The sequence below is a fragment of the Podarcis pityusensis genome (genome assembly GCF_964106645.2).
Source record: "Podarcis pityusensis genome assembly, chromosome: 5".
Classification (NCBI taxonomy): Eukaryota; Metazoa; Chordata; class Lepidosauria; order Squamata; family Lacertidae; genus Podarcis; species Podarcis pityusensis.
The window spans coordinates 24379196-24404479 of record NC_138032.1 but is presented as its reverse complement, the minus strand read 5'-3'; the positions used below and the strand labels follow the sequence as shown (position 1 = coordinate 24404479).

The following is a 25284-nucleotide window of genomic DNA, read 5'->3' as shown; positions in this document are numbered from 1 at the left end:
GCAGTGTGACAGTGACACCAAGTGGGTGAAAAGATGATGACACAGGGTGTGTTCCCATTTGTACTTGTATTCCCTAAGGAAAAATAAAAAAGGAACTTCTATTACTGTAATAGGAAAGAGCAGAGAATCCCTATTTCTCTTGAGAGTCGTCTACACAACTGATTGCATACCGATCCAACTACAGATTGTAGCAAAAAAATTATGGAAAGTTAAAAAATATAGCACATTGCAATTCTAAGTTTACAGGTCTGCAAGTTTGTCTGTGGGCATAATCCACTGGGAATTTCTCCTGCATAAACTCACAATTCCCAGAGTTCCCTGTGAACGGATGATGGGAATGTGGGCAATTGAATACTTGTTATTGCTTCACTCCAGATATAATCTTACGCTTGCACCCTTGACTAACAGCAGCAACAGTCATGAAATAACACAAAACCTGCCATGGGGGGGGGGGGGCAGTTGCATGTGTCTCTGTACCTTTACATTCAAGCTCTTTGCCACTTCAGGACAAGGTAACTATCAAACAATTAAAACCCGCTTCCCCCTTCTTTTCTCCCAGCACAAAGGAATATCAGACGGCTCACATTTGCTCAAACCTGCTGTGTGTACTACACCTAATGAAGTGGCAGTACGTATCACAGTATGTGTATGAAATATAATATCACTCGCTATTTCCTGTTGTCCAGCCGAGCAGATTTAATTACTCCTCACCCTGGAAATCTAATGACGCTGCTTCTGGAATGCAAATGGGAACCAAACCTAGTTTGGGATTCTGATGCGGTACGTGTGGCACCCTCCTCTCGGATTGCTAAATTCAAACTGTGCCTGTCGTTTTCATGCTTTCACCAAAATCACTTAATGTATGTCAATAAGTGCTTGTGTTTTAATTGAAGGGGGCTAGGCGATATATCATCCAAACCGGTTTGAAGTCCATATCATGATATCAGTTTCATATTTTTTTGACCTGGCAATATATTGCGAATCATGATATGTGCTATGCAAAAGTCACAATGTGGGAAAAACCGTGAAGCCAGCCAATGCTTCTCTCGATTGCTGCAGCCCCTGTTAACTCTACCAGTTCAGTTCTCCCCTGCCTCCTTGCAGTGGGCAGCAAATCACAAGAGCAGGGACTGGCAAAAATCACGATACGGGGAAAAACTGAAGCCAGCCAATGCCTCTCCCCCCCCCCCACCCCCAACACACACATTGATTTTCCCTTCCTTTGCTCTTCTCAGGAGCTCTTGGGGAAGCTGTGGCCTAGGATCTATGAGCAGGGCTGTTGCCTCTGTTGCACAGATTTGCAAAATTGGAGAACACACAAATAATTTGCAACTGAACACGCGGAATGTGGTGTAGGGCTGGGTTACTCGCTTGCATTGCTGGCAAGGCTAGTCTGTTTGCCTGGGGCTGCTTCACACAATGATGTTCAAAGGCTGCCACCTAAATTTCAGCTGGCAGACTTCCTTATTACGTGCTCCCCATTTAAAGTAAGGGTGGGAAACCTTTTTCCCTGCCAGTGGCCGCTTTCTCTCAGGCGGCGATGTTTCAGGGGGTGGGCACATGCCAGAGATGGGTGGGGACAGAGGAGAAAATAGGGCAGGGCACCCCCCCCTTCTGCTAACCTTTTCCCCCTCCTCAACTGCCCACATGGAATTAGGTCATGGGCCACAGGTTGCCCACCCCCATGGCTATAAAGCTCAGGTACCTTCTGTAACAGGGACGCGGGTGGCGCTGTGGGTTAAACCACCGAGCCTAGGACTTGTCGATCAGAAGGTCGGCGGTTCAAATCCCTGCGACGGGGTGAGCTCCCATTGCTCGGTCCCTGCTCCTGCCAACCTAGCAGTTCGAAAGCACATCAAAGTGCAAGTAGATAAATAGGTACCGCTCTGGCGGGATGGTAAACGGCGTTTCCGTGTGCTGCTCTGGTTCGCCAGAAGCAGCTTAGTCATACTGGCCACATGACCCAGAAGCTGTATGCCGGCTCCCTCGGCCAATAAAGCAAGATGAGCGCCGCAACCCCAGAGTCGTCTGCGACTGGACCTAATGGTCAGGGGTCCCTTTACCTTTTACCTTCTGTAATACAAGCAGTGGAAGCTTTGTGGCACTCTTGAACTAGGCCGAAAGCCTTGCCTATAGTAGCATCCTTTGATTTTCTGCCTCCAGATGTTGTTGGACTACCTTTCATCATCCGCTGGCTACCCTGGCTGGTGCTGGTGGGGGTCTGAGTCCAGCAACATCTGGGGAGCCAAGGTCAAAGAACTCTGGCCACAGGGCAATTTTTGTCATTCCAGAGGTTGCTGGACTACAACTCCCATCAGCCCTTGCAAGCATGGCTGCTCAGCAAAAACATCTAAACGGCAAAAGGTACCCTGCACTGGCATAGAGCCTGGGATCTCTTTTCTGTCTGGCCTTCGATCCAGTTTTGAAGCCTAAAGACAAAACCTACAGTTTCAGAGCAGGAGGGGAGGGACACTAATTTGCATGTTTAAATCACATATTGATAAAGGCACTTCCACATGGAAGTTCCTGGGTCCATGGGTACACTGCCTGCAACTTTCTCCCACTTCCCAAGCGGCAACTGTTGCAGTGTAATGTTATGATTAGATCAGCCTTTCCCAAACTGGCGTCCTCCTTATGTCGCTGGACTTCAACTCCCATCAGCCTGACCAAATGCATCCAACAGCTAGGGATTGTGGGAGTTGTAGTCCAAAGCATCTTGTTGGGAGAAGGGTGAGTTAGCGTGTTAGACTAGGATTCAAGTGACCAGGCTTCGAAATTCCCAGTCACAGTGTGGCTTTTGTTAAGGGTGCGGAGTGTTGTTAGGAGACCCCTGGATTCTTTGGGGGAAGTTGTGGTAGTATGACGCTGCTTTAAATGCAAGGCCTCACTCTGCCTCATGGTAGGGCTAGTCAACATCAGAGTACGTATGGGAAAACCTCAAGCCTTCAAGAGTGTTTCTCTGCCTGTGTGGACTGTACACCTGAAGTCTGATTCAAGAGAGAGAGAGATTGAGAGAGAGAAGAAACTAGCCTACTGTACAGAAGGTAGAACTCAAGTTCATTCCTCTACCCTCTTTTGCACCGCAGGGATGTGTCCCACCTCCTATTCTGGAAGGGAATGTGTCCCTCAGGTGAAAAGCCTTCTTCACCCATGCTTTGCAGCAAAAGAAGACTTTAATGAGGGGTGTTTCGGGTCTGCTACGGCAGTGCCAAGCGGATGACAGGTCTGTGAGCACACAGAACCAGACATGACACTTCTGGGAGAGCAGCAAGTCATCTGGCAAAAGGAGTCCCTCCTGCAGGCCAATCATGACATGCTCAATCATTGACACCTTCTTTTCTTTCTTTTCTTTTTTTTAAAAAAATGACCTTTGGCAGCCGTTGCAGTCTGTTCTCTTTGGTGGTGGTGCTGTGAGTACAACCATCTTCCAGAAAGCAAAGGGGAGAGGAGTCAGGAAAAAAACACAGAAAGGGGAGATCAAGGCAACTGTGTGATGTTGCTGCAGCATTCAAATGCCCCCCATTGCAGCAGCAGCAGCCGGAGACCTGCTCTTTCGGCAGTTTCTGTAGAGGCTGCCAAAACATTGTAAACGCTTCAAACGGGCTGCAGCGTGCTCAAGTGTTCACTGTCTCTACACACACACACAGAGAGAGAGAGAGAGAAGGAACAGGTGCCTTATACTGAGTTAGACCATTGGGCCATCTAGTTTAGTATTGTCTACACTGACTGGCAGGGACGCGGGTGGCGTTGTGGGTTAAACCACAGAGCCTAGGACTTGCCGATCAGAAGGTCGGTGGTTCAAATCCCTGTGACGGGGTGAGCTCCCATTGCTCGGTCCCTGCTCCTGCCAACCTAGCAGTTCGAAAGCACGTCAAAGTGCAAGTAGATAAATAGGTACCGCTCTGGCAGGAAGGTAAATGATGTTTCCATGTGCTGCTCTGGTTTGCCAGAAGTGGCTTAGTCATGCTGGCCACATGACCTGGAATCTGTACACCGGCTCCCTCAGCCAGTAAAGCGAGATGAGCGCCGCAACCCCAGAGTGGTCCGCGACTGGACCTAATGGTCAGGGGTCCCTTTACCTTTACTACACTGACTGGCAGCAGTTCTCCAGGTTTTCAGGCACGATTCTCTCCCAGCCCTGTCTGAAGATGCCAGGGATTGAACCTGGGACCTTCTGCTTGCCAGACAAGATGTTCTACCCCTGAGCTACAGCCCTTCCCTGGCATAATTTACTCCGTGCAAAATGATTCTGGAAATCTCCAGCCACATTTCCTGGACCCTTTCCCTGCAGAAATAGCTGCAGATGCGCCAGCCGCTGAACTGCCCCTTTGAGAATGCGGGAAGGTTCTGGTTTCATGCTGCTCCTCACTGTACTTCCGTCTCACCCGGTCCTCTGATGGAGGGCAACAACAAAAAACATCCAGATCACACCCCACCTCCCCGGCATTTGTATTCCTCAAATTCCCCTGTTCTGTAGTGCAGCACTCTAAGTCACACCCACACCATACATTTGAAACTCATTCAGCGCACAATTATAGCAAATGGCTTACCCCAAAGAATCCTGGAAGGCGTAGTTTGCATGGGGTGCTGGGAACTGCTGCTCTGTTATGAAGTAAATCACAGTCCCCAGGATTCGTTTTTGGGAGAGTATGTGCTTTAACTGCAATCATTCTTATGCTGCAATCCTACAGTCCCTGGACAGGGTCTCAGGAGCCCTAACATAAACCAGATCTTTGATGCCAGAGAGAGACTGGATACCAGATTCCCCCTTGCCTGCTACTACAAAAATATTTGATGCTCTGACCCAGCTGACATTGGAGCTGCGATAGGTGTACAGATGAAAGTGGTGGTGGTGTGAATTGTCAGGGTAGTATTGGGAAACTGATTAGAGCCAAAGGATGCAAAATATTTCTGGTCCAGCAACACCCCACCATTACCACCACTGAACTGGGGTGAAAATTATACCAGCTGAGGAGCTGATCTGAATGTCTCCCTCAGATTTCCCTCCCATTGCTCCTAATGGGAGGGGGAAAGTCATTTAATATTAGAAATCCTGATGGGTTTTGGCTAGGTGGTTAAGCTGTCCTTCTGATTTACTCCAGGCTTAGGACTGCATGGTGAGATGACGATCTAAGAACATAGGAAGTTGCCTTATACTGAGCCAGACCATTGGTCCATCGAGCTCAATATTGTCCATACTGGTTGGCAGGGACTCTCCAGGGCTTCAAGCAGGGGGCATTCTGGGAATCACACCTGAGATCTTTGGCATGCAAAGGAAGCAGACGCTCTTCCCATTGCGAGCTTCATCAAGGAAACTGTTCGAAGCCCGTTTGCCCATTTTAGATCATATTGGCTGCTGTCCTCAATGTACTTACTAGGGAGTAAACCCCATGGAACAAGTCTTAAAATTCAGGGGAGACGTTCATGGGATGACACTGCTCATTTCCGAAACAGATGGGGAGAGAGCGCAGACATCAAATTAAGTTACAACTGTGCACATGAAATATGAATCACATGCTAACTGACGAAACTAAGGCAGCTCTCTCAGCTCACCAAACCTCTTTAGCTGACAGGGTTTCCCAAACTTGTTTTTGGACTACAACTCCCATCACCCTTAGCTAGCAGGACTAGTGGTCAGAGATGATGGGAACTGTAGTCCAAAAAACAGCGGAGACCCAAGTTTGGGAAATGCTACTTGAACACATATGAAGAGCCTGAGAAGTCAGGTCAGCGGGCCACCTAGTCCCAACATCCTGTTCTCACAGTGGCCAACCAAATGTCTATGGCAACCCTGTAAACAAGACCTGAGCACAGCAGTGCCCTACCAACTTGTTACTCCCAGCCAGCGGGCATTCCGAGGCATACTGTCTCCGACAGGGGAGGTAGACCAGAGCCCCTGTGGCCAGCAGACATCCCTTATCCTCTCTGAATTTGTGTGATCCTCTTTTAATGCCATCCAAGTTGGGGGCTGTCACTGCTCTTCAGTGGAAACAAATTCCATAGTTTAACAATTAAGTGATTAGTGATCAAACATCGTCCCAACCTTCTAAAACTGCAGCGGGATATGGGGAAGGAGAAACCCCATCAGCTCCAGAGAGCTGCTGGGCGTATCTCTCCAGGCAGGGCAGCTGCAGAGTCGGAAATTTCTGCAGAGCAAGCCTGCTGTAAAATAGCCAGGCAACAGCAGCTGCCGTCAAGTTGGGGACTCGGTACTGGAGGAGAAATAATTCCACTCCCTTTCACCCAAACCCTTTCCCTCCTCCTTTCAGTCGCCTAGCAGCCAGCCCCCCCCCCGCCCCCCAACACACATCATTTTTCCTCCCCTTAAATGGGTTGCATAATTCTACGATTCTATGAAAAGAAAAGGCAACATTCAGGCAGCTGGGTGGGGTCTGCTACCTTGAGTCGACCATCAGTACCGCCCAGACTGCAGACAGGAAGTTCATAAAAGTTCCTGCTGATTAAAGGCTGCAGGCCAAGGATTGCACCACAATTTCTTTTTTTAAAGCTGCTGGCGGGGGCAAAAAAAAATCTGCTCCTCATTAAAATTAGCACGCACAACTGCGACACAGCGGAGCTCGTAAGGTTTGAACAGCTCCGTCCTCCCAAGACCAAGTGACTTGCCTTGCATGGCTCGGCTAAGGATTTTTCAGGGTGCAAAATCGGAGCCTCCATCCAACAAGCGACTGAACGCGGCACAGACCACGGAGTGCCAAGGAAACACAATTCTGGGTTGCTGGAAGCAGTCTTGCTGAGCCAATAATCTAAGCCTTCCGAAGTCACATCTGTGCCATGCATTTAAAGCACACAGCTTCCCCCAAAGCATTCTGGGAACTGTAGGCAAGCCGTATGCTCCATAAACCATGGTTACAGCAACCAAAACTTGCCATTTTGGGGCCAGGTGGCTCCAAAGTTGTATTTTTCAATACCTTGGAACTCGAACTCGAACACTCGAAGACGAGTGTTTCAGCTCCCGAACGCAGCAAACCCAGAAGCGATTGTTCAGGTTTGCGAATGTTCTTTGGAACCCGAACGTCCGTTGCGACTTTTGCGGCTTCCGGTTGGAAGCCGTGCCTTGGTTCCCAAACGTTTTGGAAGTCAAACGGACTCCCGGAACAGATTCCGTTTGACTTCCAAGGTACAACTTTTTGGTTCCTGAAATTCATTCTGATTATGCAGTTAAAATATAATGGATAGACTTCTACAGGATGCGTTGCTAGCGTGTGAAAACAGTCAAGACCCAAGGATCCCCAGGCATGATCCTCCAGATGGCGGAGACATCTGGCGCCATCCTGGTGCCCAGGTATCTTCACTTGGTCACAAGTGGCCGGAAGCCAGGAACAAAATGTGCCTGGAGAATTTCAAACGCTGATATGAGGGGTACCCAGTTAGAGACTATGCCCTGCATCCTTTTTGACATCTTGTGCATCATTTCATAAACAAAGAAGATGTTTACCGTATTTTTTGCTCTATAAGACTCACTTTTCCCTCCTAAAAAGTAAGGGGAAATGTGTGTGCGTCTTATGGAGCAAATGCAGGCTGCGCAGCTATCCCAGAAGCCAGAACAGCAAGAGGGATTGCTGCTTTCGCTGCGCAGCGATCCCTCTTGCTGTTCTGGCTTCTGAGATTCAGAATATTTTTTTCTTGTTTTCCTCCTCCAAAAACTAGGTGCGTCTTGTGGTCTGGTGCGTCTTATAGAGCGAAAAATACGGTGTATCAAAATGTAAGAGAGGCTCAGTATAAACTGATCAGGGGCAGTTAACTTCTCAACAACAACAAAAAGACTGAGAAAGCTGCTCCATTGGGATAACTGCCTACAGAAGAACCTAACGTCACCAGCTTGCATTCATGTCAATGAAGATAAAACGGAATCCATTTTTATATTTAATTTTACTATTATTGGCCTTTGAATGGACACAGCTTTCCGATGAGGGAGATTTGACATAAACAGCTACATATATCTTGGGCTAGTTATTTTAAAAGCAAAAAAGATGGGGCTGTGCGGGGGAGGGGATTTTGCAGCCCACGCTTTGATATGTCCTGATAGGGTCAGTGGCATCCTTGGTACATCTGACGGAGCGTTAATAACCCGCCAGAAGCGACATGCCAACTGGTGTCGCTGCACAAATAGAAACCATACCTCTGTTTGCTGCCAAGAAATTCGATACCGCCTTACTAAATACAGTATAAACAAATGTTACCCTGGAATAGCCAAAGGGGGTTAAGGCAGAAATCCCAAAGGCAAAAGGACACTGTAGGCAGGAGAATTCCAGTCCCACCCCCATTCTAGATCTTTTGCATCCCTGTCCCATGCATATTTACCCGGAAATAAACCCTGTCAAGTTCATTAGGATGAGCTCCTAAGAAAATGAGCACAGAATAGCAACCTAAGCTGGGTTTTTTTAAAGTGCAGACAGATCACCATGAGGAACTGGTGTGATGTGTTTGCAACTTCCCTTAACTGTGTATGCTATGAGGGCAGGCAGCAATGTGGGTTTTCAATTTTTAAAAAAATGAATTGGAAAAATATCCCAGAATGTTTTGCCTATGCAAATTAGGATAATTTGGCTTGGCCCTCCAGATGTTACTGAACTGCAACTGCAATCATCGTTAGGCACTAGGCATGCCAGCTGGTTGTTGGAAGCTGTAGATCTTCACCCTTGCCCTAGAGAGCGATCTAAATTCTTACGTTTATTATTTTGCTTGTATTTAGTAAGCAAAGCTAAAAACTTTGAAACTGCCAAGCTTATCTAATACTGTGTATTTACAGTTGGCATCCATTCATTCTTAGAAATGGACCTGCGCAACTGCAGGAAACTAAAGCACTGAAAAACATACGAAGACAACTTTCACTCAATGCCGAAATTGCCTTCATAAAACTAGACTATACTTAATTCCTACCCACATTGCTCCTTGGAGTAAGTGGTTAATTGTGTTAGCTAGGGAAACTGATTAATATTTGGGGCAAAATACAGTATCTTCTAAAGGGAGCTGCTCCCCAGTTTGTGAAAAGCATTCTTTGGTTCAGAATGCTTTCTTCCTTTGTGTATTTCGTGTTTTTATGTCGTGATTTTATCTTGTGAACCGCCCTAGGACCTGTGGGTATAGGGCTATATACAAGTTTAGTTAATAATAATAATAATAATAATAATAATAATAATAATAATTCCTTAAAGCCATGTAAAGGAAGCACCAGATGTGAGGCATTATAAAATCCAAATCTTGTATTGTAAGTGAAGTCCAAAATTGTGCAACAAGTACATGATGAGGAAAGTCTCCAGGCAGTGTATAATTGCTAACAACATTAAGTCTAAGATATCTGTAAATGCAAAATGACATCAGTTTCACAGCTGGCCGCAAACTGCTGAAACAGACTTAAGAACTAGCCCTTGGGAGTATTTGTAGCCTTTGTCACAGGGAGGCTCTCCATGTGATGGTCATGTGGGCACTAGCCACCAATAAGAGCAAAGCACATGGGAATATTAGTGCCCCATATACATCCTGCCCCCTGCCTTCCTGTGAGTCTGTTCATACACCATTTGGAGAAGCTAGGAACAAGTCTGCATGCTCCCTCACTGTGTGAGGGAGTGAACACCCAAGCCAGGACACTCCATGAACGCAAGTGTTCACCCAACTCTGCAGAATTCAGACCTCTTTAATCTTCCGAAGAGCCAACAGCACTAACAGGGTGTGCCTAAAAACATAGCAATACCTGACGCATGAGTTCCTCCTGGCGCATGCGAATCCTCTCTCGTTCCATCTGGATCCTCTGAAGCCTCAGCTTCTGTTGCTGCTGCTGCTGGGAAGTCAAGGCATTCGGCATGTTCAATAAGGCGGCTTGAGGGTTTGGGGTAGGGTGGTTCTGCTGGGATATAGTTGTACTGGGTGTCATTTGCGGCTGGTGCTGGTGATTCATTACTAAGGAGAAAACACAGTTTAGAAAATTATTTGTATATTATTATTATTATTATTATTATTATTATTATTAGCACCTGCCCTTCAACAGAATATTAATTACAGCTTTAAAAACCATCCAAAATAAATTACAGGCCAAGGCAAAGAGGCATGTCCTCAGCATACACCTCCCTTCTAATCTAGGCTTTTAAACACCAGTGTTAACACTTTGAATTTGGCCCAGAAACACACTGGAAAGCAATGCAGCTGTTTTAAAATCTGCAGCTTTGGAACGACACTGACAGGTCCTTACTACTGTATGCGTGATACTTCCCCATGCATTGTTCTGAACATAGGAACAGAAGACTGGTTTCCTGGATCAGGCCAATAGTCCATCTAGCCCAGCATCCTGTTCTCACCCAGATGCCAGTGGGATGGCGAGCAGGATCTGACCTCAAGAGCACAGTTCTCCTCCTGTGGTTTCCAGAAACTGATGTTCGGAAGCATCACTGTATACCACGATAGCCATCGTGGCAAGTAACTATTGATAGCCTTATGCTCCATGAATTTGTCCTTTAAAGCCCTCCAAGTTGCTGAGACCATCGCTGCCTCCTGTGGGAGCGAGTTTCATGGTTTAACTTGGTGGATCAGTGCCAGTGGATTTGCCCCGAGCTATCCATTCAGATTCATAACTGAACTGCGACTTCAAACCACGTTGAAAGCCAACGCTTTGTGAAAGCCATATTAAAAGTCATTGACAAGTTTTCAGTGGGGTATTTGCTCGATAACAAATGTTGGAAATATAAAGAAACTGAAGGTACATTCTTTCACCTTTGCTGGACGTGCCCAAGGATTAAGGCTTTCTGGGAAATGATATATAATGAACTGAAAAAGGTATTTAAATATACCTTCTTGAAGAAACCAGAGGCCTTTCTCCTGGGCATAGTCGGCCAATTGGTGCCAAAGAAGGATAGAACCTTTTTTATGTATGCCACAACAGCAGCAAGAATACTCATTGCAAAGTATTGGAAGACACAAGATCTACCCACTCTGGAAGAATGGCAGATGAAGCTGATGGACTATATGGAACTGGCAGAAATGACTGGCAGAATCCGAGACCAGGGAGAAGAGTCGGTGGAAGAAGATTGGAAGAAATTCAAAGACTATCTACAGAATTATTGTAAAATTAATGAATGTTAGAATGATGTTGGATAGAAATTAAGTGGTTTCCAGCTGTAATGCTTTAAGGGATTATGAAAAATGGGTTGTTAATAGGTAAAAATTTAACGTTACTATTTTAAGACTAAAGATTAGGATAAATAAAGAGGGTAAGGATTTGCTGAACCAACAAATTGAACTGGAATACAAAAAAGGGAGGTATGAGGAGGTCCGGGAAACAAGCTAAAGGAAAACAAGCAATGGAAAATCTGTGTGTTTTTAACTATTTTTATTTTGTATTTTTGTTATTTTTTTCATTTTTATTGTAATACTCTAAAAAAGCTTAATAAATATCTTATTAAAAAAAAAGACAAGTTTTCAGTGGGGTGTTACAATCACCACAAACTTACCGTAAGTGCCTCGGTCTTTTAATTGAAAGTCCCCCAAAGTGGTTAATTAAATCTGACGAACAATGTCCAAGTCAAAGATTCACAATGTCCAAGAACTCCTAATTTAATAGTTTAATAATAATAATAATAATAATAATAATAACTGAACATATTTTGCTCTCAGAGCTCAGGAATGCCCCTCTTTCTGAGGTCCTCCATGCTCCCTTTTCATGCTCAGCTGCCTCATAGATCCAACCACGACATAAGAACAACAGTCTTGTAGGTAGGGGTGTGTGTCTTCAGCAAAATGCAATCATAGAATTTCAGAGTTGGAAGGGATCTTGAGGACCATCTAAGTCCAATCCCCTGCAATGCAGAAATATGCAGCTGTCCCATACAGGGACTGAACTTGCAACCTTGGTGTTAGCACCACGCTCTAGCCAACTGAGCAATCCAGGCAACTGAGTTTGTAGACACCTGGCTGATGGGCTTGCTTGGTGGGTGGTAGCGGTAAGCAGAACAGGCAGAAAGAACAGAGGACAGATTGCAAGAGTTAGGAGGTTCAAGGAGAAAAAGCAGATAATGGAAACATAGGCATCCATACCAGCAGGCGACAGGTAAACTAAGTGTTTTGGAGAAAGCTAGACAACTTTTCAATGCTTCTGTTTAATCTCTCTTACAGTTGACATATCAAAGTGGGTAAAACAATAATGAACGCGGAGTGAGGAAGTGACTCGGAATCTATAGGGCTTTCATAAATAACAAAAGAAGAAAAGGAAGCAAAGCAAAAGAAAGGAAAATCAACACAAGCTCTGTGGCTGACTCTTGCCAACTTTCCCCCGAGAAACTTGTCTATACCATCTGAACAAAGAGCGCCTTCCCTTCCAAATAGCCTCTACAAGGTTTACTTTGGGTTGCAGTCGGTGAAAATCTGCCCATCTGCGATTACAGCATGCAAACTGCATGAATAGCAGAATGGTGCGTTTGACAAACTGCTGTTATGCCATACCGATTCCTTTTCAGTAATGTCAGCAATTCCTTAGGTATCCTACTATTCCCCACCCACTCGTGTTAAAAGGTAAGTTTAGACTGGTCAATTTCCAGAACCATCAGAGACATCAGTTATAATAGCTGCAGATCCCTCTCTACGTGCCTACTGTGAAAGATTTGGCGTGGTTTTAAAATTTAGCTTAAAGTGTGGGATATCTGGCTGGTTTCAGTAACAGAAGTGTGGGACGCAAGAGTGGTCTGAAGTTACCCAGTGCAATTCAGTTTCTTAAGCTAAGCTGCAACCCGGATAGACCATCTGATATGAGCCACCGTGATCACCTTCGGAGGACAAATGAGATGCAAATAATACCCCTCGAAAGCAACCATTCATGAGTTACCTTACCACTGGGTATCCTATTTTTGCAGCAGCTCAGACATTGCCCCAGGAGCAATTGGCTGAAGCAGTGCTGCTAATAATGAACAGCAGAGTGTTTCTCTGATAATCATTCCACCTGGAAGGAGCAGAGAGCAGTTGAGGCCTTCATACAGCGAGAACAGCCTTCTTCTTTTTTAAAAAAGGGCCACATTTCCACACAACCCACAGATGTGTGCCTTATTATGAAATGGCCCAGATACACTCTGTGTGACACCAGATTGTACTGCAGGGATATCCAACATGGTGCTCTCCAGATGTTGAACTACAACTCCCATGAGCCACAGCCGGCACGGTAAATTGTTAATAGATGATGGAGGGCATCTCGCTGGCTGGCTGGCTACCAATGTCCTCCCCTTGCCTTTCTGCAGGCTACGAGGTGGAAATCGTCCTCAGGGCAGGACCCACCATTCATAATGCGGGAAGAAGGCTGCCTTTTCTAAGTCTGGTGCATTCAGCAAATCTGCCCACATTTTTGCCCTTGTTTCTTGCTGGCTATGAAGCAGCACAGATGGCTTTAAACCCAACTTGAGACTTACAGGGGCTCAAAAGCCCCATGAGTTTCAAGTGTATTTTAAGAACGTCAGGAGATCCTGCAGGATCAGGCCAGTCACAGTGGCCCATCTTGTCCAGCATCCTGTTCTCACAGTGGCTAACCAGGTGCCAGTTGGAAACCAGCAATCAGGACCCAAGCACAAGAGCACCTTCCTTCCTGTGACTTCCAGCAACTGGTTTTCAGAAGCATTGACTCATGAGCAAGAAAAAGAAACAGGGAAGTGATCTCATTTGGCACCAGCTGGAAAGCGACCTCACTTGGGCCACTTCCAGATAAGCTATTTATTTAGCATTCGTTCTGACTTGCTTACACAAAGCTTGTGGGGAAGTCAGACAACGTTGGCTATTTATCAGGCAATCGTTCCCATTGATTCGCAGGGAGGGTTGCACAATGTACAGAGCCTTTCCAGCGTGTTTTCTCATCACCTTCCTTATTGCAAAAAGTCCAGCTTTAGGATTCAAACCCTACTTGCACAATGGAGGAGCGGAGGAAGGAAAAGTAAGATGAGCCTGAGCATTCAAAGGCATTCAGCGCCATCAGTAAGGACATGCAAATGAGATCACAAGGCCACAACCACCTTCACACGAGACAACCTTGACCTCTCTAAGTCCCAGGATTAACGTGTGATTTGTGACCATCTGTGTTTTCGTTTTGCACTGTAAACTGAAGCAAGATGATTTTTCTTCAGTCCACTGGGAAACTCAGCTACGCTTACTTTCCAACTAGGCCTCGCACAGGCCCTTGCTATATTCTTCGTAAGTTTCATGTACAAATTTACCACAGAGCAGGGTTAACCACTATTAGCAAGAATGGTCCCTTGGCAGCGGAAAGGGGCGATTTATTTGCTGGATATACGCAAAGCGGAGGCTACAGGCGGAGGAGACGCCCATCAGCACAGGTGTAAAACGTCAATGACGCATTTGTTAAAATGGCTGGCACAGTTTTTATTCTTTTGGCCTCGGCAGAGTCTAAGTACAGTTGTGGGTTAGCCCCCATAGAAAAGGTACTCCACCCCACCCCCAGAATAGTTCATTACGAACTGGCCAGCGTCAAGTGTCTTGCAGAGCTGTCTGATGAAAAACACATGTCTGCAGAAGCAAAACCCAGCCACATTACACTTTTGACTTAGTCACGACATTGTGGGGGGGGGGGGAGAGTCTCTCTCTCTCTCTCTCTCTCTCTCTCTCTCTCTCTCTCTGCTCTTGCCAACAAAGAACTGCCTGTTTCGTTTACTTCCCAGAAACAGCATTAGCCTTCCAACAAGGTCAGCAAAAATACTGCTTTTCAGTTTGGAGCATGCCATGGTCCAAAAATCTGTAAAGTATTAAATAAAAACACACTGCACTGTCCTACGTGCACAGAGAACCTTCTCCTCTGGAGTTCTGGGTGGAGAATAATAACCATGCAGAAAACTCCCGTCCATTAGGAGCAGATACCTAGAGAGGTCTAGGGCAGCAAACACTCAGCATCCATTTCCTATCCTCATTGGTTGGTTGTTAAAACGATGCCGGTGCAATGCCACTCATTTGGATTAATTGCAAAACAGTTTTAACCAGGTGGTTTTTAGAGACTGCAGCCATATTACCTTTCACATCAAGGACTGGATGGATCCAATCAGTGTGCAAGTGTGCACCTTGGAGTTGCCCTTCTGCAGTACACCTGCTTCCCGCATATAGCAAACTTGGTCTGACATCAAAATCCTACACATGTTTACTTAGATGTAACTTCCAGGGTGTTCAATCGGGCTTATAACAAGCATAGCTTTTTTAGGATTGTGGTCTTCATTGCACAGGTGGAGCTGTGGGATGTGGGGGGGGGGGGGTAGAGACTAAGACACTGGCATGCAGTTTTATGAATGGTATTTTTGCACTCTCTGGATTGGACTTCGCAAACCCTATATTAGAGTCTGCATTGTGAGACAAGGTGACCTAGATTCTGTGCCAAACAAAGCTAAGTTTTGGAGCATGCGCATCTTTTGGAAATCTAGATAATTCTGCTCATACTGCACAACTTATTTTGCTTCCACAAGCCATGGTGAAGGTGGAGACATAGAGGGTGTTGGAGCCCCACTCACAGAAAGAAAAAAAACACCACTCAGTCCATTTCCCACCCTGGTTTCTAAATTTTCACCAGGCATTGACCACATGCTGTCATGCCTCTCTTTTCAGACTTATGAATCAGCAGCCTGCTTTTAATATGTATTTCTAAAACCAAGGTGTCAGGATGCTAAATGTCTCCCCAAAGAGCTTGAAGTCCAGCTGCAGAGTCACAGAATGCACATAGCCCTTCTAAGAGAAAACATGATTTTCCACATCAAGGTACATGCAGCATACATAGCTTCAAATGACTCAAGTAAATGAGCCAAGCGGGAAGATGGAAGCAGGAATTCCCTTCCAAACCTGAATGTGGCAGACACTAGAAATTACAGTACTACCCAAAATTATTCTAGACCTTACTTTGCCAAATTAGTGCCTCCCAAAAACCTGTTCCCCACAGAAGTGGTGTAATATTCAATTCCTCCTTCCAACAGGGGCTGGTAGAAGTTTAGGGTTTTTTTTGAAGAACCCACTGGTACATTTCTGGAAGATTTGAAGAAGATCAGTAAAAAGTTTCCTACTCCCAATTATTTAACACACAAAATTGAAAGGAGGGGAGGATTATCCGTCATGGCCTTCTGCCAATCATTTACCTGTCAGCTTCTATGGCCCTCACCTGCAAAACATGCCTATTAATATTGCTTTTGCCAGGTCTGTGTGGTGCTCTGATGGTTGGTTTTAAGATTTGTGTTTTAAGTTGTGTTGTGTTGTGTTGTGTTGTGCTGTGTTGTGTTGAGTTTTCAGGTGCCGATCTGTATTTATAGATTTTGTATTTGTATGGCTCACTGAAGTGGGGTAGATAATTGGCTCTGTCCCCCGGGAGACCTTTTCTCGCCTGGTTCGTTGTGGGTGAATTTCAGAATTTCTAGTAATCAAGAAGGAAGAAGGAAGGAAGTCTAAAGTCTGTCCATCTCTGTTTTAACCTTCTAATTGTGTACACATTTGCACACCAGTTCTGGCCTGTCTCTGGTGACAGTTCTGACATGGATAGGCTTCATGTAATTGCTTGATGCTTACAGTATGGTGCGCTCAAATTTATGCAATTTGTTCTGCGCTCAAGGTGTCTCCACCCTGAGATGGGGTTAGGTCAAGAGAAAAGACGACTGGTCCAAGATAACTGAGTAGGGATTTGAACTCAGGCCGTTTTCTCTCGGGCTGTCTCTACCCACTAAACATCACACATATATTGCTGCTTACATCTGGAGGATCACATTTGAGAAAGTAGGTACCGTATTTTTCGCTCTATAACACGCACTCGACCATAACACGCACGTAGTTTTTAGAGGAGGAAAATCCGTAGGCATGCCACCCGTAGGCATTCCCTCCATAACACGCACAGACATTTCCCCTTACTTTTTAGGAGGAAAAAAGTGAGTGTTATGGTGCAAAAAATACGGTATGTCTAAAGCCAACCCTCTGATTGTGAAGCAAAATCTTTTCAGCCTGGTCTTCCATCAACTGAGTGAAAGGAAACACATTTCTACAATGGTCTCGTAAGGTAGCAAAAGCATACTGGGAAATGATATATATTAAGCTGGAAAAAATGTTGAAAATAATATTTGCTTTAAAAAAACAACAACCCAGAAGCTTTTTTTCTTAGGAATAATAGGTTTGGAGATACCCAAAGAACAAAGGAAATTATTTATGGAACAAAGAAACAGTTCCAACTAAGGAAGACTGGCAACAAAAACTGATGGTATATGCAGAAATGGCATATGCAGAAGATTAAGAAACCAAGAAGAGAGATGTTTTAATATAGAATGGGGAAAATTTATTGATTATCTGGAGAATTACTGTAAACAACTGAAATCACTAGCAGGACTGATATAAAAATGTGCAGTGAGAATAACTTAAATAGAACATAAAGGATGATTAGTGGATAAGATATGAACTGAATATGCAGTGGGGAAAGATGTAACAAAATTAACCACAGAAAGGGGGGTCATTGATGACTGGATATTTCAATTGGATCTGCTAACTCAGATGTGGGATTATATTGTAAAATGTGAAAATGAAAAATAAAACATTTTTGAAAAGGAAAAGCCTTTCTACAAAATGGGGCAGAAGTTGATTCAGGTGCCTCAGTAATTATACATCCATCACCTGAAAACTGTATTATTCATCACAATCCCCATTTGGCACCTGCCAGTTCATTTCAGGATCTGCTGTGATCACAGCTTGAAACCGGAAGAGCTTTCACAGCGCAGGGCTCACAGAGCTGAGGCTGGGGCGTGCTCTCTCAAAATCTCAGGTCTGTTGTAGCGAACACCAGCTTTGGCAAAGGTAAGTTCATTCTCCTTATTTCTGGAAGTTCCACATGACTAATGTACCCAGATCTGAACAATCGCCACCTCTGAAGGTCACATCCCATACTATCACAGCAGGATGTGGAAAGTGTGGTTCACCCACTCATTGTTGTTAACAGAGGTTTGCACTATGCTTTTATCTGTAGGATTTCCTGGTGACTTGAAGAAAGAGAAAAAAATAAGTCAGAATGGATGGAAAGTATTAATGGAGCCAAGCCTGAGAAAGCCTGCCCTATCTCCTCCACTCGAGGAGTTTGGAGGGGCAGTAGCAGTTTGGAGGGGCAGTAGCAGAGGCTTGTGTTTTCCTTGCCTCTCCTTTTTTCCCACCTGCTGTGAAAAATACAGCATAGGCAATTGTAAAGTGTGCCTATGTGAAGCAATGATTCTTCAACACCAACTTCGTTGGACTGGTCATGTTCTGCGGATGCCCGATGATCGTCTTCCAAAGCAACTACTCTATTCCGAACTTAAAAATGGAAAGCGTAATGCTGGTGGTCAACAAAAGAGGTTTAAAGACTGTCTCAAGGCAAATCTTAAAAAATGTAGTATAAACACCGACAACTGAGAAACACTGGCCTGCGAGCGCTCCAGTTGGAGAACAACCTTTACCAAAGGTGTCATGGGCTTTGAAGACACTCAGGACGCAAGGGAGAAATGTGCTAAGAGGAAGGCACACTTGGCAAATCCACATCGTGATCAGCTCCCGCCCGGGAACCAATGTCCCCACTGTGGAAGGACGTGTGGATCCAGAATTGGCCTCCACAGTCACTTACGGACTCATTGTTAAAACCGTGTTTATGGAAGACAATCTTACTTGGCTATGAGTGATCGCCAAAGAAAAAGAAGAAGATATATATCACATCATACATGCACACACACACAAATATATAGCACATGTATCTTGCACATGTGCGCACGTACACACACACACACGCAGCCTAATGTGAGCATGCTGCCTCCCAGAGAGGAGATGGCAGGAGTAGTCTTCTTCCTCCACTTCTCCTCCTGCTGTGCTGCTGCAAACCTGGTAATGGAGAGATTTCCATTTGCCTGCATTCATAAGAATGCTATTTGCAAATTCAGTTCTTATTTATCAGCCAAGAATCGAGCACATCAAATCGTAATCCTAGCTGGGGGGGAAACCTCATACATGAATAGCAGTGTGGGTGGCCACTTGAAATGCAGCTGCATGAAGGCAGATCTATGTCATGATTGCATTTATGTGTGAAGCAGCTCCATGTGCGCCGATTCTCATTAAGATAATGCCAGCCATTTTTAATGCAGTTTGTGCTAGCATAACGCAGTTGCTTGAAAACACTGCTGCAGGGAGCTGTCACAGAGGGTGCCCTTTGCATTTCATGGACTTCTGATTCCACTTACCCCACATACCTGTGTGTGTGTGGTTATGTGTATATAGGGTTGCCATATTTCAAAAAGTGACACAAAATCTCAAATAATAATAATAATGAGGTTTTGAGCTTTTTAAAAAAAATGAAATTCACCGAAGTCTACACTTTCTACATGGGCTGCCATACGTCCAGATTTTCCCGGTCATTTCAGCGATTTCCACCCAGATGCTGTTTACAAGGGCCAAATACCGGCTATGTCTGGGAAACTCGGAACATATGCCAACCCTAGTGTATATCTATCTATCTCCATTCACAAACAGTTTGGGCTGTATCCACAGAGCTGTGTCCTTCATGCAAGGACTTCAGCTTGCTCAATGGAACCTCCTTTATCTCTTCTTCATCCACATGCCCCCAGATCTGTTCTGGGAGTTCCCCCAACTCTCTGGAGCAGATTTTGCAGGGAAATACCATAGTGCTGGGATGCGGGTGGTGCTGTGGGTTAAACCACAGAGCCTAGGACTTGCCGATCAGAAGGTCAGCAGTTCAAATCCCTGTGACAGGGTGAGCTCCCGTTGCTCGGTCCCTGCTCCTGCCAACCTAGCAGTTCGAAAGCACGTCAAAGTGCAAGTAGATAAATAGGTACTGCTCCGGCGGGAACGTAAACGGTGTTTCCGTGCGCTGCTCTAGTTCGCCAGAAGCAGCTTAGCCATGCTGGCCACATGACCCGGAAGCTGTACGCCGGCTCCCTCAGCCAGTAAAGCGAGATGAGCGCCACAACCCCAGAGTCGGTCACGACTGGACCTAGTGGTCAGGGGTTCCTTTACCTTTACCATAGTGCTAGAAGGTGTCCTTGCAACTTTATTGGTTACCACCCTTACTGTGTGTGTATGCAATCTGCCAACAGAGGGGAACACTTCATGCAACTGATACAGTGGGCTCTAGTCCATGGAAGCTTATGCCGCTAGTCCTGAAGATACCATAAGACTTTTCTTTTTAAAGGGGGGCTCACCAACCAGAGCTCTCTCCAAGTGGCTGCACTTCAAAGAGCCACTCTGCTGTCATATGCACATGAGAACCAGGCCAAAAATTCTGCACTGCTATGCCAAGAAGGCTGACAGAGAAAGAGTGGCCAATACATTAGTTCAACACTGCTGGTGGAAGCCAAAGGATAAAATACTTCGGATATGGAAAGCTGTCCCAGAGAACCGGTGTGGCATGGTTCTTGACTCAACGGCAACTCATTGGGTCTTTTTTCCTTTGACACTTCTACCCCTTGCATCCAGCTCAAACACCCGACCAGCTTTTCTACTTGCCGCCCATCAATCACGTCACAACAGCAATTGCAGAGGCCTACAGCCTGTCTGGCAAGCCAACGGTGCAGACTGCCAAGTAGGAAGGTCAGATCGGAATTCCTTTTCGGGTGGAAAGGATAGAAAGGGGAGAGGGAGCACCTTCTTCTTATTTTCTTGTGGAATTGCCAACTAGAAGGAAAGGCAAAGTAGCATTAACGGGAACAAGTTGGTGTCAGCAAGGCCTCTAGGAAAAGAAACCAGGAGGTACACAGAGGAAGGGCCATAGCTCAGCAGCAGAGAATCTGCTCTGCATTCGGAAGGTCTGCTTGGATGATACAGTGTAAAGGTAAAGGTAAAGGACCCCTGGACAGTTAAGTCCAGTCAAAGGCAGTGCTCATTTCGCTTTTCAGGCCAAGGGAGCCAGCGATTGTCCAGTGTGGTGTAGTGGTTAAGAGTGGTAGACTCATAATCTGGTGAACTGGGTTCGATTCCCCGCTCCTCCACATGCAGCTGCTGGGTGACCTTGGGCCAGTCACACTTCTTTGAAGTCTCTCAGCCCCACTCACCTCACAGAGTGTTTGTTGTGGGGGAGGAAGGGAAAGGAGAAGGTTAGCCGCTTTGAGACTCCTTAGGGTAGTGATAAAGCGGGATATCAAGTCTAAACTCCTCCTCCTCCTCCTCCACAGAAAGCTTTCCGGGTCATGTGGCCAGGATGACTAAACTGCTACTGGCCATTTACCTTCCTGCCACAGTGGTACCTATTTATCTACTTGCACTGATGTGCTTACAAACTGCTAGGTTGGCAAAAGCTGGGACACAGCAACAGGAGCTTACCACCGTCGTGCGGATTTGAACCGCCAACCTTCTGATCAGCAAGCCCAAGAGGCACAGTGGTTTAGACCACAGCGTCACCTGTGTCCTGGAGGATACAGAGGTGCATGTGGGTAGAAACTAGCTTATTGCACAAAGGTAACATTTACACTATTGGCTCCACCCACTTTAACCACTGGTGCCATCCACCATTTGCACGTGGCCCTTGGAAGGCTCTGTCATGAACTGGCTGGAGACAGAGGAGCAGTGGGAGGCACCCAGGGGAACCCCCAGGGGAAGACGGCTCAGAGCCAGGCGATTGTTGGTGGGATGACAATGAATGGTCATAGGGAGAGGAGTTAGCAGACTGGGAGGAGAAGGTATCAGAAGCTGAAGGCACAAGAGGGTTTGGTGAGCAGGAAGAGGCTGTGGCAGAGAGCAGTCCAGAATCAGAGGCAGAAGTGGAAGCTGGAGAGAAGGGGCGGGCGGGCAAGAGACACAGATAAGGCAGGCTGCTGAAGGAGCCAAGGAGTCTCACTCTCCTGCCGCAACCAGCTCCCCTCCCACCAAATCTCCTAGAACATGCAGAGAAATAAAAAGAGCAGGACAGAGATGGGTTGTGTGCAAACACAGTTTGTGACTATTTGGGAAAGGCCCTGGGGAGGAGGAGCCGAGGAGAGAGTGGTGGGAAGGTAGGGACCTTCAGCGCTTGCAACTGTTTCATTGGGGCAAGACCTACTGAGAAGAGTTGCTGGGATCACCAGGCCTGTGCTGTTGTGTTTCTCTGCATAAGGAGTTATTGCGGACTTGTCAAGTTTGTTCTCGTTTTCAAAGGAACAGACCATTCCATAGATAAACCATGGAATTCGCTCCCATAGGAAGTAGTGAGTGCCACCATTTTGGATGGCTTTAAAAGAGGTTGAGACAAATTCAAGGAGGGTAAGTATCAATGGCTACCAGCCAGTGTTCTCCTTTCACAGTCAGATGGGCCACTGACCTGATCTGGCAACTTCTTCTGGTGTTCTTATACCATTTTTCTCTTTAAGAAGGAATACTTTCACCACACAGGTGGGGTTTTTTTTAATAATAATTAAAAAAAAAACAAGACACACATCTTCTTGTAGTCTGGGAAACTGTTCTTTGCATATAACCATATTAGGAGAAGGAATCAATCTAGACCCAATGTAAGACAGTGACAGTATCAATACGGATTATAAATTGAATGCATGCAGTTAAGAAGATGGTCCTGCCATAAGCACTAGACGTCAATACATCATGAAGAAATACAAGAGATGAACACACACTGGCAGGGATCTCAGAAATATTGAGCTGGGAATATGAGATCTTTAGCTCATAAATCTACAGCATGAGTTAAAGACTAGAAAGCAATGGGAGAAGCAAAACCAGGCAGAACAACTGTTAATTTCAATCATTTTTTACCTCAAGACTTATCTACGGGGTTACTACCGTTTAGTTGCATTATTGTTGATAGATCCTCCACAGGTATTTTTGTGTGCTTCCCTGCAAACATAGATGCAGGGGAGATATAAAGCAAAAGCAACACGCCATATAGGAAGAGCCAAACTTTCCATCTCATCATCGGAAGCAGTGCAAGATAAACACACACAGACACACGTGTTTGTAATTGGAAGTGCAGGCCAGGACACAGACCTGGAAAAAAACCAGGCCCCCACCTTGTTCATGGCACAACTTCAAAAGAATTTTTTAATTCCTCTGGTGCTGAATAACGCGAGGGCAAGAGACAGAGGTGTAGCCTGCTTTCACTAAAAGGTTTTGAACCAGCTATTGCCAGAAGGGTGGTTTTGACTTCTTATCCAGTTTCCATTCTGCTTGTGTTGTCTGGTGGGATGTTGGCACAAGAGAACTGGCTTCGGGGCTCAAGCAGCGTTCCAAAAAATCTGCTTGCTTAAATACCTGACATGAACTCAACGAAACAGATTTTACAGCATTGGGATATGACCGGGGGGAAATGGGTCTTACTGCCACTGAACTGCAAACACCGGTGCTCTGAAAATCAGAATTTGCAAATTAGGAGACAAAACATAATTCAGCAGTAGAGCACAGGCTCTACATACACAAGGACCCAGGATCAATCCCAGCATCTCCTGCTAGAGCTGGGAGTGTCCCCTATCTGTAGAGCCACCACCACTGAGAGTAGACCAATGGACCAATGGTCTGATTCAGTATAAGGCAGTTTTCAATGTCTGGGAATGTAAGCTGTGGTTCCCCACTGCCAGCATGAATCTCCTCTTCCCTTGTCAGCTTTATCTCTAGCTTAGTAGTCACATCCATGTAGGTATTAACCATGGTTAATGCTAATCAGGTTCCCTCTTAACCAGGTTTTATAAATCCAGTTCAGATCCTGATTTTACATAGAATTATGATTCCCGAAAGAAAAGTGTGCAATGCAATTATATGCATATCTACTCAAAGAAGCTCCAACTGAATTCAACTGGACTTACTCTGGGTAAATGTGAATGGGGTTGTAACTGCTATGATTAATAAAGAGAAAGTAACTTCTTTTTTCAAATAGCACGCTCATGTGATGAAATGCCGTTGCACTCAGAAATTGCTTTTGGGCTTCCCATAGGCATTTGGTTGACCACTGGGAGATCATGATGCTGAACTAGATGGGCCATTGGCTAATCCAGTAGGTTCTTCTCACATTCTCAATGACTACATTGGCCCAGGCTGCAATACAACAGGCAAACCATTCAGGAAGCATTCTCCATCAGGCTTTCTGTGCACTTGGAATCGCAGTTCGTAATTGCATTGTCTAACCTGAGTATGCATGGGACTATACATGCAACCAACCAACCAACCAACCAACCAACCAGAGCCGTATGTGAATTACAGCCTAGTCTTCCCCAATCTCATTTGCTCAGGTGCTGTATCAAAATAACAACTTTGCATTTGTCTAAAAACTAGAATACATCCTCATCTGCTTAGTTTGGTTAGTTTTGGCTCATATAATCTGAAGCATACTACATTCCACTTGCTAAAAAATACCCTGCGATTTTCTGTCATAATCTCTTAAAATGGTCTTAACACTTTGGTCAGTATTAGTTATTTATTAAAACAATCTCTGTACTGCTTTTCCTGTACACATCACAAGGCAGTGTACAAAAAACATTAAAAGTACATTAAAACTTAAAGAATAAATACAATAGCAGCCAACATTAGGCCCAAATACCTGGGCACACCTAGGTTACAGCTTGTGGTTTATCTGGAGAGAGGTAAACCATGAGCCTTAATTCAGATGATATACTGAGCCAAACCATGGCTTCACTCAGTATAGCACAGAAAGAAAACCACTAAAGAAAAGAAAAACAGTTGCAATCTTCTTTCCACGAGTCTGTATATTTGCTAATTCATACTAAACCATGGTCTGGATTAGGGTTACATATAAGCAGGAGAATTATTACAGTCAACTGGCCTATGAAAAATTCATTTTTAGCAGACACCACAATGCCATCAATCTAATTCAAAGGGGAGGTGATTCTAAAGAGAACCACTTTGCAAAGAAGTATGCAAGTATCTTAAGTAAGTACATACACCAATCTGGTCAGGGAGGCCGAGAGGTGCATCTGAGGGGTGAGGATCTGTCAGTTATGAGCTTTCTCTTCCACTGGGGGCTTACCATTTTCACTATATTTTATTAGGCCAGTTCAAACCTCTGTATAGGCAGCTATGTCATGATTGGTGTGAAGCAATAAGAGTGTTAATTTCAGTTTTTAACAACGTATTACTCACTCTGATCCTTAGGATATTGCAGGAAGCAAGCTCACTATTACCATTTGGTATGACTCACTTAATTGTCCCCTAGCCTTCGGGGGTTTACTCAGGTTTATTCTTTATATTTAATTCTCATGATACATTTGCCACTGTCCAGTGACTCAGAGAGCAATCCCACACTCCCCCTTTATGCTCCAGATAAAAGTTGCTGAGATGGTTGCCAGGAGAAAGCAAACAGAAAGGAAGTTTATCGTA

The 25284-nt window shown here is 45.2% G+C and overlaps 1 protein-coding gene and 1 long non-coding RNA gene across 2 annotated transcripts in view; one reads left to right on the top strand and one right to left on the bottom strand.

Annotated features, from left to right (window-relative positions):
- The window catches only part of WWTR1 (WW domain containing transcription regulator 1), a 93591-nt gene that overhangs the window by 11045 nt on the left and 57262 nt on the right, over window positions 1–25284 (bottom strand). The window contains exon 3 of the mRNA XM_081008218.1: window positions 9713–9918. Within this exon, the coding sequence (XP_080864344.1) occupies window positions 9713–9918 (206 nt within the window). The remainder of the gene's footprint in view (window positions 1–9712; window positions 9919–25284) is intronic.
- Window positions 110–3379, top strand: LOC308478569. Its single transcript, XR_013987163.1, has 2 exons — window positions 110–628; window positions 3087–3379. It is a non-coding gene; the product is annotated as an uncharacterized lncRNA (long non-coding RNA).